The sequence below is a fragment of the Sinocyclocheilus anshuiensis genome, unplaced genomic scaffold, assembly GCF_001515605.1.
Source record: "Sinocyclocheilus anshuiensis isolate Anshui unplaced genomic scaffold, SAMN03320099.WGS_v1.1 scaffold219, whole genome shotgun sequence".
NCBI classification, from domain to species: domain Eukaryota; kingdom Metazoa; phylum Chordata; class Actinopteri; order Cypriniformes; family Cyprinidae; genus Sinocyclocheilus; species Sinocyclocheilus anshuiensis.
This window is the reverse complement of record NW_015548200.1, coordinates 522,558-537,346: the sequence shown is the minus strand read 5'-3', so window position 1 is coordinate 537,346 and position 14,789 is coordinate 522,558. Positions and strand designations below refer to the sequence as shown.

Here is a 14,789-nt window from a genome sequence, read left to right as displayed (position 1 = left end):
GAATACCCATCCTTAGAACAAAATAAATTTACATGAGGTATAAATTTGATATAAAAAGATATTAAGACTTGATGTCTTTTTTTTAATGCAGTTCTGTCATTCCATTTGAGGACTCCAGTGATAAAGTGGGTTGTTCCTAATTAAGGCAGCAATACTTTCATTAAAATAATCTGGTTAATGCCCATTTTTATTTAGCTTTTTGTAATTGAGGATATTTCATATTGGCTTAATCGGTACACACCAAACCTCTGAGAATCCATACCAGTGTTTTGAAATTTAATGTGATGTGTCTGTCTCTCTCTCTCTGTGTGTACTTGACCGCATGTATGAATAGCTACATGGAGTTCTGCGGGTGATTCTTGAGCCACTTTTGGGGAGTATGCCGCTGGTTGGTGCTCTTTCCCTCTTCTTCCTCAAGAAGCCAGTGAGTTTACAACTATTTATTAATACCTTTTAATATTGTCTGAATTATTGCCTGATGAAGACTGAAGTGATCGAAATGTTGTTTTGTTTCTGATCAAGTCTGGAACTGTAATATCAGCGTGTGGACATGTATTCCCTGTTTTCACATTTGCTGCCTCTTGTCCTGCAATGCATTGGATTTGAATGTGAGCATTTTACCAAATAACATTGATTTTACAATAGCATACAAAGGAGCTTTCTTTTGTCTCTGTGATGCTGTTGTTTGCAGTTATTCAGCCCTTGAGATTGGTTGTATTACATTTAGCAGACATTTTTTGTAAAAACTTAAATGTGAATAAACATGTTTCTACTGTACATACAAAGTCCTGGGTGAGTGTTAGGAAGGAAGGATCTCAAGGAAGGAGTGTGTCAAGTTTCTTGTTAAACAGCAGGAAATAATTTCACTTTTCAAAGTGCTTCATAGAGTCTTCGGTAATGAGTGCATGCAGGAGACAGAGAATGTCTAGGAAGAATTAGTTTTACTTCCATCAGCTGCATGTTGCGGTCTGTCCAAGGGCAGCTGAAAAACTTTGAAAGATATCTACAGATGTTGTTGAAATCATTGATGGAGGGGAAAACGTCAAGAACTAAAGAGTTCCACAGTGACTTCCATTGTATGGACATATTCTGAGACATTTCTCAGAATATGTTTTTTTAATGTTGCACAGAAGAAGAAAGTCATTCAGGTTTGGAACAACATGAAAGGATTATTTCACTTCCAGAATAAAAATTTCCTGATAATTTACTCACCCCCATGTCATCCAAGATGTTAGAAGAAATTAAAGGGGACATACACACAGTTTCGGCCAATCTCATGTTCATCTAGAGTACCTATATAGTAGTATTGTGTCCTTCATATCTCCGAAGAGTCTTTAGTTTTATCAGATTTATAAAAAAAAAAAGATAGAGCTTTATGCTTCTCTCTAAAAACAGCCGAGCTCCTGGAGGCGTGCCGTGGGCGGAGCTAAAGAGTCAAACACTTAAGAGCACTTACCCACAGATTGCCAACAAAACAGAAATTTGATGCAGTTTTACTTACCACCTGCGGTTCCAGCTCGTGACTGGGATCTTTTAGCACTGGGACCACTCCATCTTTCAATATCAAACGATGTGCAAATCCAGCGTCGAACTGGCCCTTGTTTATAAAACATTTGTCACTGAAATGACGGGAACAAACAAACACACTTGCGAAACTGTTGCTGTCCCGGAAAAACAAACTGCATCCACTGTTCACAAAACGCTGGGTTCTTTGGGAAGCTGAACAAGGTTATCTTTCCCTCACATCCAAAAACACTCTTCTTTGGAGACATTCTTCTCATGCAAGTCCTGTGCAGCGCTGCCGACAACTTCTGTGACCCGAATGAAGCACGTTGATGGGCTGCTCTTGTTCGCGCTCTATTTGCTGTGTGCGCGCACTCTTCCGGGAGAAGTGCCCATACAAGGAGTTCCACTCTTCGTGACGTCATACAGGGCCATACTCGAGAAAAACTTTCTGAAACTTATACGAAGCCTGAAGGAGTGTATTTGGCACAGAAGTACTCCATCATACATCCAACTCATTTTTTGAAGCTTTGGCCATGTTTAGCATGAGAATTGAGGAAAACATTCCAGGATTTTTCTCCATATAATAGACTTCAATGGTGGCCAATGGACTCCAAATTGCAGTTTCAATGCAGCTTCAAAGGGCTCTAGCCCTTTATTTTTTACAAGCGAACGTGCAAAGAAAGTCAAATGCCCTTTACAAAAAAAGGTAAAACAACGATGTCGGATGATTTTGACGTTGGAGGAGAAAATGAGATTACGTTTTTCACCCTACCCTACCTTTTTGAACCGGAGTACATAGACGAAGAACTAACCGCACGCGACCTTTCCAACGTGATTACTTAATGTGTGAATTTGCGGACGCACATGGCGGAGCTAGTGCAAGATGTGCATTTGTGGTTAAAAAGTATATACATTTTTATTTATTTTTTTTTATTGTTTGTTATTATAAAATTGTTTATTTCACTACATAAGACCTATATTCCTCGACTGGGATAATTTAGAGCCCTTTGAAGCTGCATTGAAACTGCAATTTGAACCTTCAGCCCGTTGGCCACCATTGAAGTCTATTATATGGAGAAAAATCCTGGAATGTTTTCCTCAAAGACCTTAATTTATTTGCGAATGAAGACAGAAAGACATAAACATCTTGGATGACATGGGGGTGAGTAAACTATCAGGAAATTTTTATTCTTGAAGTGAACTAATCCTTGAAGGTTGATGACAGGATTTTCCGAATTTTGACAGAACTATCCCTTTAATGTGCTCATAAAACCACCAAGATATATTGCTTTAAAGATCATCCTTGACCAACTATATATTTTTCCACACACTCCATGAAGTCCACTTTAGTGGCCTATGAAGGATATTTGATCATTTTTCGAGACACATTTGACATGAGGATAGTTAATCGAGGGAGGGTATCCTCAATCAATTCAGCAGATCCAACGGCAATAACACGCATAAGAACTTTGGGGAGTACAACTGATGCATAGTTGCTGTATAATTGGAAGAAAACGTTGTAAAGGAAGAGAAAGTTATTAAAGACATTTGTCTTTTGCAAAACTGAATGATTGAGATTCTATTTAAAGGTTTGCTAAACAGCATAAAATGATCTTAACATCTCTACCATGTGCGTATAGCAGTGGCAGCCAGTCAGCGTCACTGACCCAGATTCTACAGTCTTTCATTACCAGATTAGTAGCAGGGCTAATTTTACAGCAGGTTATCACAGCTCAGCCTGATTCTAGCTCACTTTCTGCTGCTGTTCCTGAATGAAGGCTTGAATGAGGAAGGTGTAGGAAAACTGAATGAGTTTTGAGTCCTGTGTGAGGTGTCCGGTGTCCAGTGTCCTGCGGTCTGACTGTAGTTTGTGATGTACTGAGAGGTGGCCTCTCTTCATATATTCCTCTGCAGTGTGGGCAACGCTGAAACAAATTCACAGAGGGAAAGAGGCTAAGAGAGCATCTTTATATTGCATTTATCTCTGTTTTAATGGATGGTTTGTATTTCTGTGCTTTATTTTCTTCTATCCTTCGCTCTTTCTTTCTTGTTTAAGTTCTGGCACACTGGGACACTGATTGTTTTCACCACAGTAACAAACAGTACATAGTATTGTTATATATATGTTGGCTTTAGAGTGGAACTTAGCATCCACATTGATATTAAATTACTGCCTCAGGCATGTTCAGACATATTTTATTGTTTGTCTTTTTGCGTTATCTGGTTTGTGCTCGTTTTTCTCCTCTAAACAGATATACCTGTATTTTCTCTATGTTAGCAGTGTGTTTAAGTATATGCTTGATTCTCTCTTTCATTCAGCTTTTGGACATAAACTGGACAGGCCTCACAAATATATTGGACATTCCAGGGCTTAAGTAAGTGAAATTTTTCTTCCTACAATGGATTATATCTTTACTTACTAAGACAGCAGTCTTTGTTTCATTTAACTTATTTTAACTTATTTTCATGCAAAGCATTTTATATAACCTGTGATTTGAACTATGGAACTCTTTACCTATTGAGACAAAGCAAGCAAAATCCCTTAGCATTTTTTAATCTCATCTTAAAACTCATTTATTTAGGGTAGCTTTTACTTGAATTTTTGTATTCATTTTATATTATTTTATTTGTAAATGTTTTGAATGCATTTCTCATCTTCTTGCTTATTTTATCATTTTTTTCGTATGGTGTATTTTGTTGTTTTATTTGTTCATGTAATGCGCTTTGTAATGTAACATTTAATTGTGCTATAGAAAATAAAGATTATTTTTATTATTATTATTATTTTCGTGTTGGTTAGGCTTCTGGTTCTGTTTTGATTTAAGGGCCTCTTGGTTTTCGTCCATAGATTTATAAAACGTAGAGTCTAGACCTCTTCTTTTGTTTTTGTCTTCATTTAGTTGTACTTGGATGTGGGCCTGTTTATTGTAGAAAATTGAAAGAGCCTTTGTTCATCAGTTTTAGTGGATAATCAATGTAAGACATCCTTCTTTCTCTCTAACGTATGTTGATTTTAATTAACTATAAGCTTATACGCATATTATAATTGGACTGTCTCACTTTGGAGTAGTAATGAATTTACCCTTTTGGCCACTTCATCTTAACAATTTGTATTACCAGTCTGACACTCCTAACTGAATTTATGTTTTATACATAAAAGTTTATGCTTAAATGCTTGAAATTAGTTTTGTAGACATTTAAATTGTGCCTTCATTTGAATTTCTTTATAAACCTGAAGAGAAATATATATATATATATTTCATTGGTATGGTACACTTGATATAAGATAGCTGATTGATAGCTGACCTTACCTTAATGCTATTGACAATAGTTTGCTTTCTATTAAATAAATGATTAAACACTTTCTTCCTTTGGCTGTGTAATGAAACTTAATGTAATGTAAAATTAGTAATAATATTACAGGTGATTATTATTATAACAAGATAAAGTTGCAATATCAAATATCATTCCAATATCAAACTTGCTAGTGACTATGAGAAACTGTTTGCTTAAAATCAGTGCTTAATTTAAGCCGAATCCTGCCGGATCCTGTTCCAGAAAATGTCAGATTTTGGATTTTTGCATTCCGGTAATTGTTTTTAAGGATCCGGCATTAGATTGTGACAGTGCATGCGTGCATATGAGAGCGAGCGCAGGTTTATGTATTTGGAGGTTATGTATTGGTCCTCAACATATTTTTGACCGTGACCAGTCAGCTTTCTTAAGTTCAAACTCGCTCTCATTGATTAGTGCTTACTGCTTATTGTTTTGTGAGCAGCAGAACGTTTGCAGAGAGTGTAATAATACCATAAATAATACCAAATAAAGTGAAATATTATAATGTATAAACATTATAAACACTATAAACATAGCTATACGTTAGTATAGCTCACACCAAAACAAATCATATAAATGTAATGGAATTCAGAACAGAACAAGAATGAAATAAAAATATATAAACCTAAAGAAACCAAAACAAAAAGAACTGAAAGAACCAGGTGTTAACTGGGCTCACATACCTCTCATTCGGCACAAATCCTAATGTTTCCATATTCGCAATGCATTTGAATGAAACTATTATTTATAGTGAAGAGGCTTTGTACTTCACGTACGTTCGTATATCGACAGAAATATCCTCTTCACATGAGCAAAAATGTGCTTGGCATACAAAGTGGACCAGTTATACCACAGACTATTTAAATTGACCAGTGTAACCTTTTATATTTTTGGTTGACTATTTTATTTTGGTAATGAACAGACTGCGATGTCAAGTTTGAGTTGCGAATATGTGGTGTGTGTGTGTGTGTGTGTGTGTGTGTGTGTGTGTTAAAAATATATAAACCTAAAGAAACCAAAACAAAGCGAAACTGAAAGTACCAGGCGTTAATTGGGCTCACGTACCTCTCATTCGGCACAAATCCTAATGTTTCCATATTCGCAATGCATTTGAATGAAACTGTTATTTATAATAGAGGCTTTGTACTTCACGCGCATGTGTATATCGACAGAAATATCCTCTTCACTGAGCAAAAATGTGCTTGGCATCCAAAGTGGACCAGTTATACCACGGACTATTTAAATTGACCAGTGTAACCTTTTATATTTTTGGTTGACTGTATTTTATTTAGATAATGAACAGACTGCGATGTCAAGTTTGAGTTGCGAGTATGTGGTGTGTGTGTGTGTGTGTGTGTGTGTGAGCGTGCGAGGTGTGATCGAACAGCATAAACATAAACATAAAATACATAATTTTTGGTCATACAGATAAGAGTAAGACATAATTTGAAAGCACAAAGTGTTTACTTTTATCTTTGCACACTAAAAATAACAACAGAACATTTGTGATTTTGTAAAATAATGCAAGGATGCGCGTTTAATTAAAACTGTTACTTATTTAAGTCAGATATTTTTTTTGCATATTTATACCTATACTATGATTGAATTTTATTTTTATGAAAACAAATTTTGTTATTTTTAATGTATCTTAGATATACATTTTACGAAAATCATCCTGGCAACCCATTTTTGACCCAGGGTTTGAAGCTGTGCCCTAGTTAGGTTAATGCAGAAACTTGTGAACGATTGTGGCATCACCGTTTAGTGACATCATTGAATGTTCCGGGAAAACTTGAGTTGTATTTTCAGGGTCGTCACAGCACCTTTTAATTGCTGTTTTGGATCCGGCAATTATTCATTTACAAATTAAGCACTGCTTAAAATGTATATGTATTTATTATCATGCATCATAAACCGAGTAATTTCATTTTGTTCAAAGCAAGGCAATTTTATTTCTAGAGCACATTTAAAACAGCAACTGCTGACCAAAGTGCTGTACAGTAAAACATAACTTCACAAAAACATATACCGACAACATAAAAATGTTAAAAGAATTAAACAGAGTTAAAAGAATAAAACACATCCCCAACAATGCAATAAAAATAAAATAAAATAACAAGAAATTAAAAAGCTAAAGAAAAAAGATAAGTCTTAAGATAAGATTTAAAACTTCCAATATCAGGAGATAGCCTAATATGTGATGGTAAGTCATTCCACAATCTAGGGGCGGCAATCAAAAAAGCATGATTTCCTTTTAATTTCAAACGGGATCGAAGCACAGAGAGCATCATGCTATTGGAAAAACGTAATGTTCTAGAGCAATTTCTAGGGAAAACGAGATCTGTAATATATTCAGGAGCTTGACCGTGTAATCCCTTGTAAACAAACAGTAACACCTTAAGTTTGATATGATATTCAACTGGCAGCCAGTGCAAAGAAGCGAGAATCTGTGAAATATGATCCCTCTTCCTAGTTCCAGTAGGAACCTGGCAGCGGCATTCTGTACTAGTTGCAGACGGGATAAGTAAGATTTAGACAGACCAAGGTAAAGTGAGTTATAGTAGTCAAGCCTCGAAGTGATAAAAGCAAGAATCACGGTCTCCAAATCCTTTACCGATAAAAAAGTTTTCTGTTTTTACTGTTTTTAACAACTGCACTGATTTGTTTATCGAATTTTAGTCATCAAAAATCACTCCTAAGTTTTTTACGTGTATGGGAGTTGGCAGATAGCAAGCCTAATTGATTGTTGATCAGAGTAATAGAGGCCGGTGGGCTAAAAACTACAGTCTCGATTTAGAGTCATTCAGTGTTAGAAAATTTGCAGCCAGCCAAGATCTCACCTCAGTCAGGCAATTCAACAGAGAAAATAAGTTATAGTTATCCTTGTGGTTTAATGGAAAATAGACCAGCGTGTCATCAGCGTAAAAATGATATGGAATATTGTACTTTTGAAAAATACGACCCAGAGGAAGCAGGTGTAGTAAGAACAAAAGCGGGCCCAAAACAGAACCCTGAGGTGCACCGCAGTTTAAAGGAGCTGAGGAGGAAGAGAAATTTCCAACCTCCACCGTAAATTATCTGTCAGAGAGATAGGATTTAAACCACTCTAGTGTGGAACCTTGAATACCTACATAATGTCTTAATCTTTCAAGTAGGATTGCATGGTCAATAGTATCGAAAGCTGCACTAATGTCTAAAAGAACTAAAATAGAAGACTTTCCTAAGTCTGCTGCTACTAAAAGATCATTCAACACCTTTAACAAGGCTGACTCCGTACTGTGATACCTCCTAAAACCCGACAGATACTTGTCTAACAGATTATTAGAATTGAGATATTCGGTCAATTGATGAAAAACCACTTTCTCCAAAACTTCGAAATAGCGGTAGATATCAAGGCTATGGTAGATATCAAAGCTATATGGATCAAGGCTGGCCTTTTTCCTAAGAGGATTTACAACGGCGTGCTTTAAAATTAGGGGAACAGTGCCTTGGGATAGACTACTGTTTATTATGGTTAAAATAAAAGGTTCAACCGTGTCTAAAAACTCCAACAGCAGAAGAGGAGGTACAACATCAAGAGAACAGGATGAAGGCTTCATTTTCTGAAGAACTTCAGAAAGAAAGGAGGGGGAAACAGGTTCAAACTCAGACAAAGAAACTGGACATGGATCAGTGATAAGAACATCCAAGTTAGACTGTGTAATGCAAGAACAAATAGAGTCAATTTTATCAACAAAAAACCTCAAAAAATGTTCACAGATTGTAGGTGAGGCATCAGGAAATGAAAGCGTAGAAGGATTTAGAACCTGATGAATAGTGTTGAACAAAATCTTTGGACTATGAGCATGTTTTGCAATCAGACTTGCAAAATAACTTTCCCTAGCCGTCTTGACTGAGTGCTGATAGTTTACCATACAGTCTCTCATGATATCATAAGAGACTTGGAGCTTATCCTTCTTCCACTTTCTTTCAGCCTTCCTCCATTCCTGTTTAGAAGTTCTAGTAGCAGTTCTTAAAGGGATAGTTCACCCAAAAATGAAAATTTGATGTTTATCTGCTTACCCCCAGGGCATCCAAGATGTAGGTGACTTTGTTTCTTCAGTAGAACACAAACGAAGATTTTTAACACAAACCGTTGCAGTCTGTCAGTCTTGTAATGGAGGTGAATGGGAATCATGGCTTTGAGAGTAAAAATAAAAATACACAAACAAAACCAAATTAAACCCTGCGGCTCGTGACGATACATTGATGTGTAAAGACACAAAACGATCGGTCTGTGCAAGAAACTGAACAGTATTTATATAGTTTTTTACCTCTGATTCACGCAATGTCCGAACTGTTCGAACTGTCCTGAGTGGCGGCGTGCGTTCTCAACAGCAGGTAGGTGGCGGTAATGCACTTAAGTCTGCAATCCGCCGTAAAGCAAGAAGAAGAAGAAGACGCCTCACGGGCCTGCTGTTGAGAACGCGCTCAGGAGGACGTGCCCCTGCTCAGGACTGTTCGAACATTGCGTGAATCAGAGGTAAAAAAAACGATATAAATACTCCATTATAAGACTGACAGACTGCAACGGTTTGTGTTAAAAATCTTTGTTTGTGTTCTACTGAAGAAACAAAGTCACCTACATCTTGGATGCCCTGGGGATAAGCAGATAAACATCAAATTTTCATTTTTGGGTGAACTATCCCTTTAATTTTAAATGGGGCAACAGAATCCAGAACATTGCTACAGAGAGTATTAAAATGAAAAATTTGCTCATCCACAGACAAATCCAACAAGGAAGACATGATAGGGAAAGCATCACTAGAAAACACATCTGCATACAAAATAGCAGTAGAAGAGTTTACAGAGCGAATTTTGCGACCACAGGGCGTAGAGTCAACCATTGGAGTGTTGAGGACAGAGTTAAACAATACTGGTTTATGGTCAGAGAGACAGTAGTCATCAATTTGCAGATTGGTGACTTAAAGACTTAATGAAATAATCAAATCTAATATATGACCCTTATCATGCGTAGGCTTAGACACAGACAAAATTAAATTAAAAGAGTCATTAGGAGAAACTCCTAATGTTTCAACCTGCTCTGTTCACTTCAAATACAGCAAATATATATTGAATAATGTTTACTGTTTTGCCCTGCGATGTATTCACAATTAAATTAGAATAATTACATTTATGCATCATGCATGTAGATTAAAGGTACACTTTATTCAGTGTTTTCCCTAGGAATTATTTAGATGCATTAACTAAAACAATGTTTTCAAATAGCCTCAATAGCCTCTCAGTGTTCTCTGTAATGGCAGATTAGAGAGACCCTTAATGTGTTGCTATAACTGTGTCTTGTAGTTGGAATAGATTCATGAGTGTTGCACTTCTGGTTGTGCTGATCATGCACACAGACACAGACACACACTCACCCTCACACTCACACTCACACTCACACTCACACACACACACACACACACACACACACACACACACACACAGGCGGATGAGTGATTACACCCCTCTAGCTGTTCCTTAGCACAGGCTACTGTGTACAGAGGTGGTTCATAGGAATGTATATGTTAGTATATTGAAGAGCTCCTTCAAAGTATAAATAGTTGATACTGTTTGGGAGCTTGATGTCAAGATAATCCTTATTGCAAACAAACAAAAGTACCATTAGGCTGTGGTCATTAGCACTGCAGCATTGAGAGTACTTGTTTTAAAATCTCCCGGATACCCGGATGTCAAGGCTTTGAGAGTCCCGTTCTATGGTCCAGATGGATTTAAAAAAAGAAAAGAAATTCATATAGTTTCGTGCCCTGTGACATTTACATTTCACCAGGTTAAAACAGTATCTCAAGCTTGCACGGGACTAATATTAGCACAGGACCTCGGTGTTCGGCGAAATATGGTAGGTCTTTTACGGGGGAATTTTTACTTCACAAATTACAGACATAGCCGATTCGCACGGGATTAAGATCACAGACAACCTCCGCAATTATTACAAATGACTGGCGGTCACCAGGTAATACTAATCCCGTGCGAATAGGGCTTTAGGCTATTAAAGTTTATTGGCGCTGCTTTGGATCTTCACTGCACAAGTGCTGCTCCCATGTCAGCCCTGCTCCTTGCACCATATAGCTAATGTAATACTGAAGAAAAGTACACTGGTCTTAGATCTGTCAGTCCAGGCAACCATAATACCCTAATGCAGTGTAATTCTGTGCTGTATATCTGTGGTGTCCCACTGTTTAGGATTGGTGAGTGATTTTTGTAGCCTCAGAGAGCGCTATGCTTGCATTATGAATATGTTTGGGGAACGGCATCTGCTTGGCAAGCAAATCAATAAGAGAGTTATGATTGTCATTCTTTCTTTTATTTGTTTATGGTGTTTATAATTTCTGTTCAGCGTATTGTGTTTTATTACAGAGGAATAAATCACAATGAAGTTGTCTTTTATCACAGAATTTGGGAGATTAAATGTCAAGTGCTGCTGACGAGAGATGAGAAAGCAATTTGGAAAAAAGTGGGGAAAAACAGATTGGAGGCAGGTGTAATGATAGCGTGAATGGGAACAAAATAGATTTTGGTAAATATAGAGGCAGGATGTGATAAGTGAGATAAGTTGAGGTTTATATAAAAATAAACAAATCAGGCTAAAGAGTTTTTATATCTTAAATTTATTTAAAAGACTTTGCTTGGGGGTTTTTGAAGTCTTTTATCTTCATGGAATCATACATTTGCCTTGCACATCCCCATCCAAAGCTCTTAATGGTTATTTAGATGGTCTAATGGCCATAGGGGTTTACGAACACCTTTAGAAATGCTTCTTTTTTTTACTTTGATATGATTGAATGTAGTTACTCAAGCTTAACAAGCTTAACTCGGATGTGGATATAAAGAACAAGCTTTGAGCTTTCTGTCATGGATTCATAGTTTGCAACTCGTATCTGCATCAGTCCGGTTCAGCATTCTTTGTTCTGTTGTTGAGTGTCATGTTTCATTATTGTATAGATGAGCTGGGTTCCAGGGAACGGATCAACTGGATTTAGCTTGAAGCTTATTTTTGTATGTTGAATTATAAGTATGCCAACAATGCACAAAATGGTTCATGTTTCTTTTACCTTTTAGAAGTGTCCTTGGTTGTTTATAAGTGGAAATGTCAAGCTGTTGAAATTTGCCTGCTGCAGTGTAAAATCATTTAAAATGCAAAGAAAACAAATGTTTTGGAAGGGAAAGTACTGTATTCATTGCATATAAGATAATGATTAAGTGTATCGCCATTTTTGGCAGGCATGATGAGTTTATTTATGTTGAATAATAAATAAAAAACAGTTGGTGCTTACTTAATGGTGTTGTTGTTGTTATACATGTCTTTGTTCAGTTGTTTTCTGATTTATTTGTGTTTTTGATAGAACTAGAGGTGTTTTGTTGAATGAAAATGAAAGCTACTTGTTGTTGACTACAGCCATGCTCAAAATGAGTAATTGCTCGTGTGATTAACTTAAATTTTAAAAACAGCAAAGCACAATACTATACAATATACTGTAATATATAATAATATAATACAGAATATTTGTATTGTACAAAATAGTTATTGACTGTCTAAAGTTGACTTGGATTTATTCAATTATTTATCTTTAGCCATCTATGCATTTACTTATTATTTTACTCCAAATTAATGTGGTGTGTGCTGTTTGTATATGCAGTGAGAGATCAGCATGCATAAGACTCAAATCTATATATATATATATATATATGTAATAGTATATGGCAGTTCTCTAAATTTACAAACACACATTTGTACCTTGGGTTCACTTATTACTATGGCAAATCTAATTTATCTTTCTGTACAGTACGTCCAGGTCTACTTGCCTGTGTTTGTGTGACTTGAGGAAACCCAGGCAGCACTGACAAAACTACAGCCTTTTCAACAAAAACAGTCAACAGAGACAGGAGTATGGTTAAAAAGAGAGAGGGGGCGCTGAGGAATGTCAGCAGCAAAAACCTCAAAATGGCACTATTGCTTCGGTGTGTTTCCTCTCCATTGCTTCTCCCCCTGATTGTGCTTGTATTTTAACAAGGCCTTGGTCTGTTTGTGCTGGAACAGACAGGCTGCAGGCCAGTTAGATGCATAACTGTCACACCAAATGTTGCTGTAGGAGTCTGCTGAAATGCAAAAAAAAAATGTATTCATGTTAATGTTACAAAAACATACTTAAATAAACAGTGTCAGATGATCTTTGGCTTTTGTCATATTGTTGGTTTAGTCAGGAAGTCAGCGTTTGAATGTGGGTTTTGTGGTTAGCAATACATCTGGGAGGTACAGGATTTCTCTTTCTTTCTTTATTTCTTTAGTAGTACACAAACTCAATTAGACACCATTAAAATGGTTTAGTTGCTGGCCACAGAAATGCGCTCTCTACACCGCACTGAACAAAACACCGGCTTTTCAGTGATGACTCATCTGAACACCTCTGATTGGCCATTGCGTTCATAAGCTCAAGAGAATCGTGTGTGATTGGTTATAATGCAAAGCGCTGTAAAACGCGTCTGTCTCTGGCTCAGCGCCAGCCAGCGAACGCAGATTTGATTTTAGCAGCTGGTGATGTGCCGCACTGAACGTTCTAATCACACCAGTGTGATCGTATCAAAATACCTTAGTTGGGTATAGGAAAAATACCTTAATGTTGTCTTTAACATCAACACAAGATTTGATCTTTTTCCCACAAAATTATGTATTATGAGAGAGTTACACATCTGTCCATTGCATTGAAGATTATGATTAATATCCAGAAGTACATCACCACTTTTGTACTTTCAAGAAAATTTTATTTAACTCATTATTTATTTTTCATTGGCAGTGGCTTTTCAGACCACATGATCCAGGATATTATCAGCACTTACATGGTGTTGCCTAACAGGATCACTGTACCACTAATAGATGAGGTTGAACTGGCACAGCTCCGTTTCCCCATGCCAAAGGTGAATACACACACACACACACACACACACACTCACACTCACACATCTCAACAACCCCTACAAATATTTGTTCATATTAATATTCATTAACCTCTCATTGTCTTTTGCTATATTCTCTTTCACACTCATTAGGGAGTTCTAAGGATTCATTTTCTTGAAGCTCAGAATCTGGAAGTTAAGGACACATATCTGGGCGGGCTGATTAAAGGCAAGTCTGACCCCTATGGCATGCTGCTGGTCAGCAACCAGCTCTTTAGAAGCAAGACCATCAAAGAATGTCTGCACCCCAAATGGAATGAGGTGTATGAGGTGAATACATACACACACATGCTCATTTACTGCGCTCATAAGACTCATGCGCATACACTGAAATGTGCATGTATGTGGCTGAAATGCAAAAAAAAATGTATTCATGTTAATGTTACAAAAACATACTTAAATAAACAGTGTCAGATGATCTTTGGCTTTTGTCATATTGTTGGTTTAGTCAGGAAGTCAGCGTTTGAATGTGGGTTTTGTGGTTAGCAATACATCTGGGAGGTACAGGATTTCTCTTTCTTTCTTTCTTTCTTTCTTTAGTAGTACACAAACTCAATTAGACACCATTAAAATGGTTTAGTTGCTGGCCACAGAAATGCGCTTTCTACACCGCACTGAACAAAACACCGGCTTTTCAGTGATGACTCATCTGAACACCTCTGATTGGCCATTGCGTTCATAAGCTCAAGAGAATCGTGTGTGATTGGTTATAATGCAAAGCGCTGTAAAACGCGTCTGTCTCTGGCTCAGCGCCAGCCAGCGAACGCAGATTTGATTTTAGCAGCTGGTGATGTGCCGCACTGAACGTTCTAATCACACCAGTGTGATCGTATCAAAATACCTTAGTTGGGTATAGGAAAAATACCTTAATGTTGTCTTTAACATCAACACAAGATTTGATCTTTTTCCCACAAAATTATGTATTATTAGAGAGT

General features: G+C 36.9%; 1 protein-coding gene across 1 annotated transcript in view; it reads left to right on the top strand.

The window, feature by feature from the left end:
• Window positions 1–14,789, top strand: part of LOC107653278 (extended synaptotagmin-2-like) — a 34,136-nt gene that overhangs the window by 9,376 nt on the left and 9,971 nt on the right. The window contains exons 6-9 of the mRNA XM_016439947.1: window positions 335–424; window positions 3,826–3,881; window positions 13,695–13,815; window positions 13,948–14,124. Of these exons, the coding sequence (XP_016295433.1) occupies window positions 335–424; window positions 3,826–3,881; window positions 13,695–13,815; window positions 13,948–14,124 (444 nt within the window). The remainder of the gene's footprint in view (window positions 1–334; window positions 425–3,825; window positions 3,882–13,694; window positions 13,816–13,947; window positions 14,125–14,789) is intronic.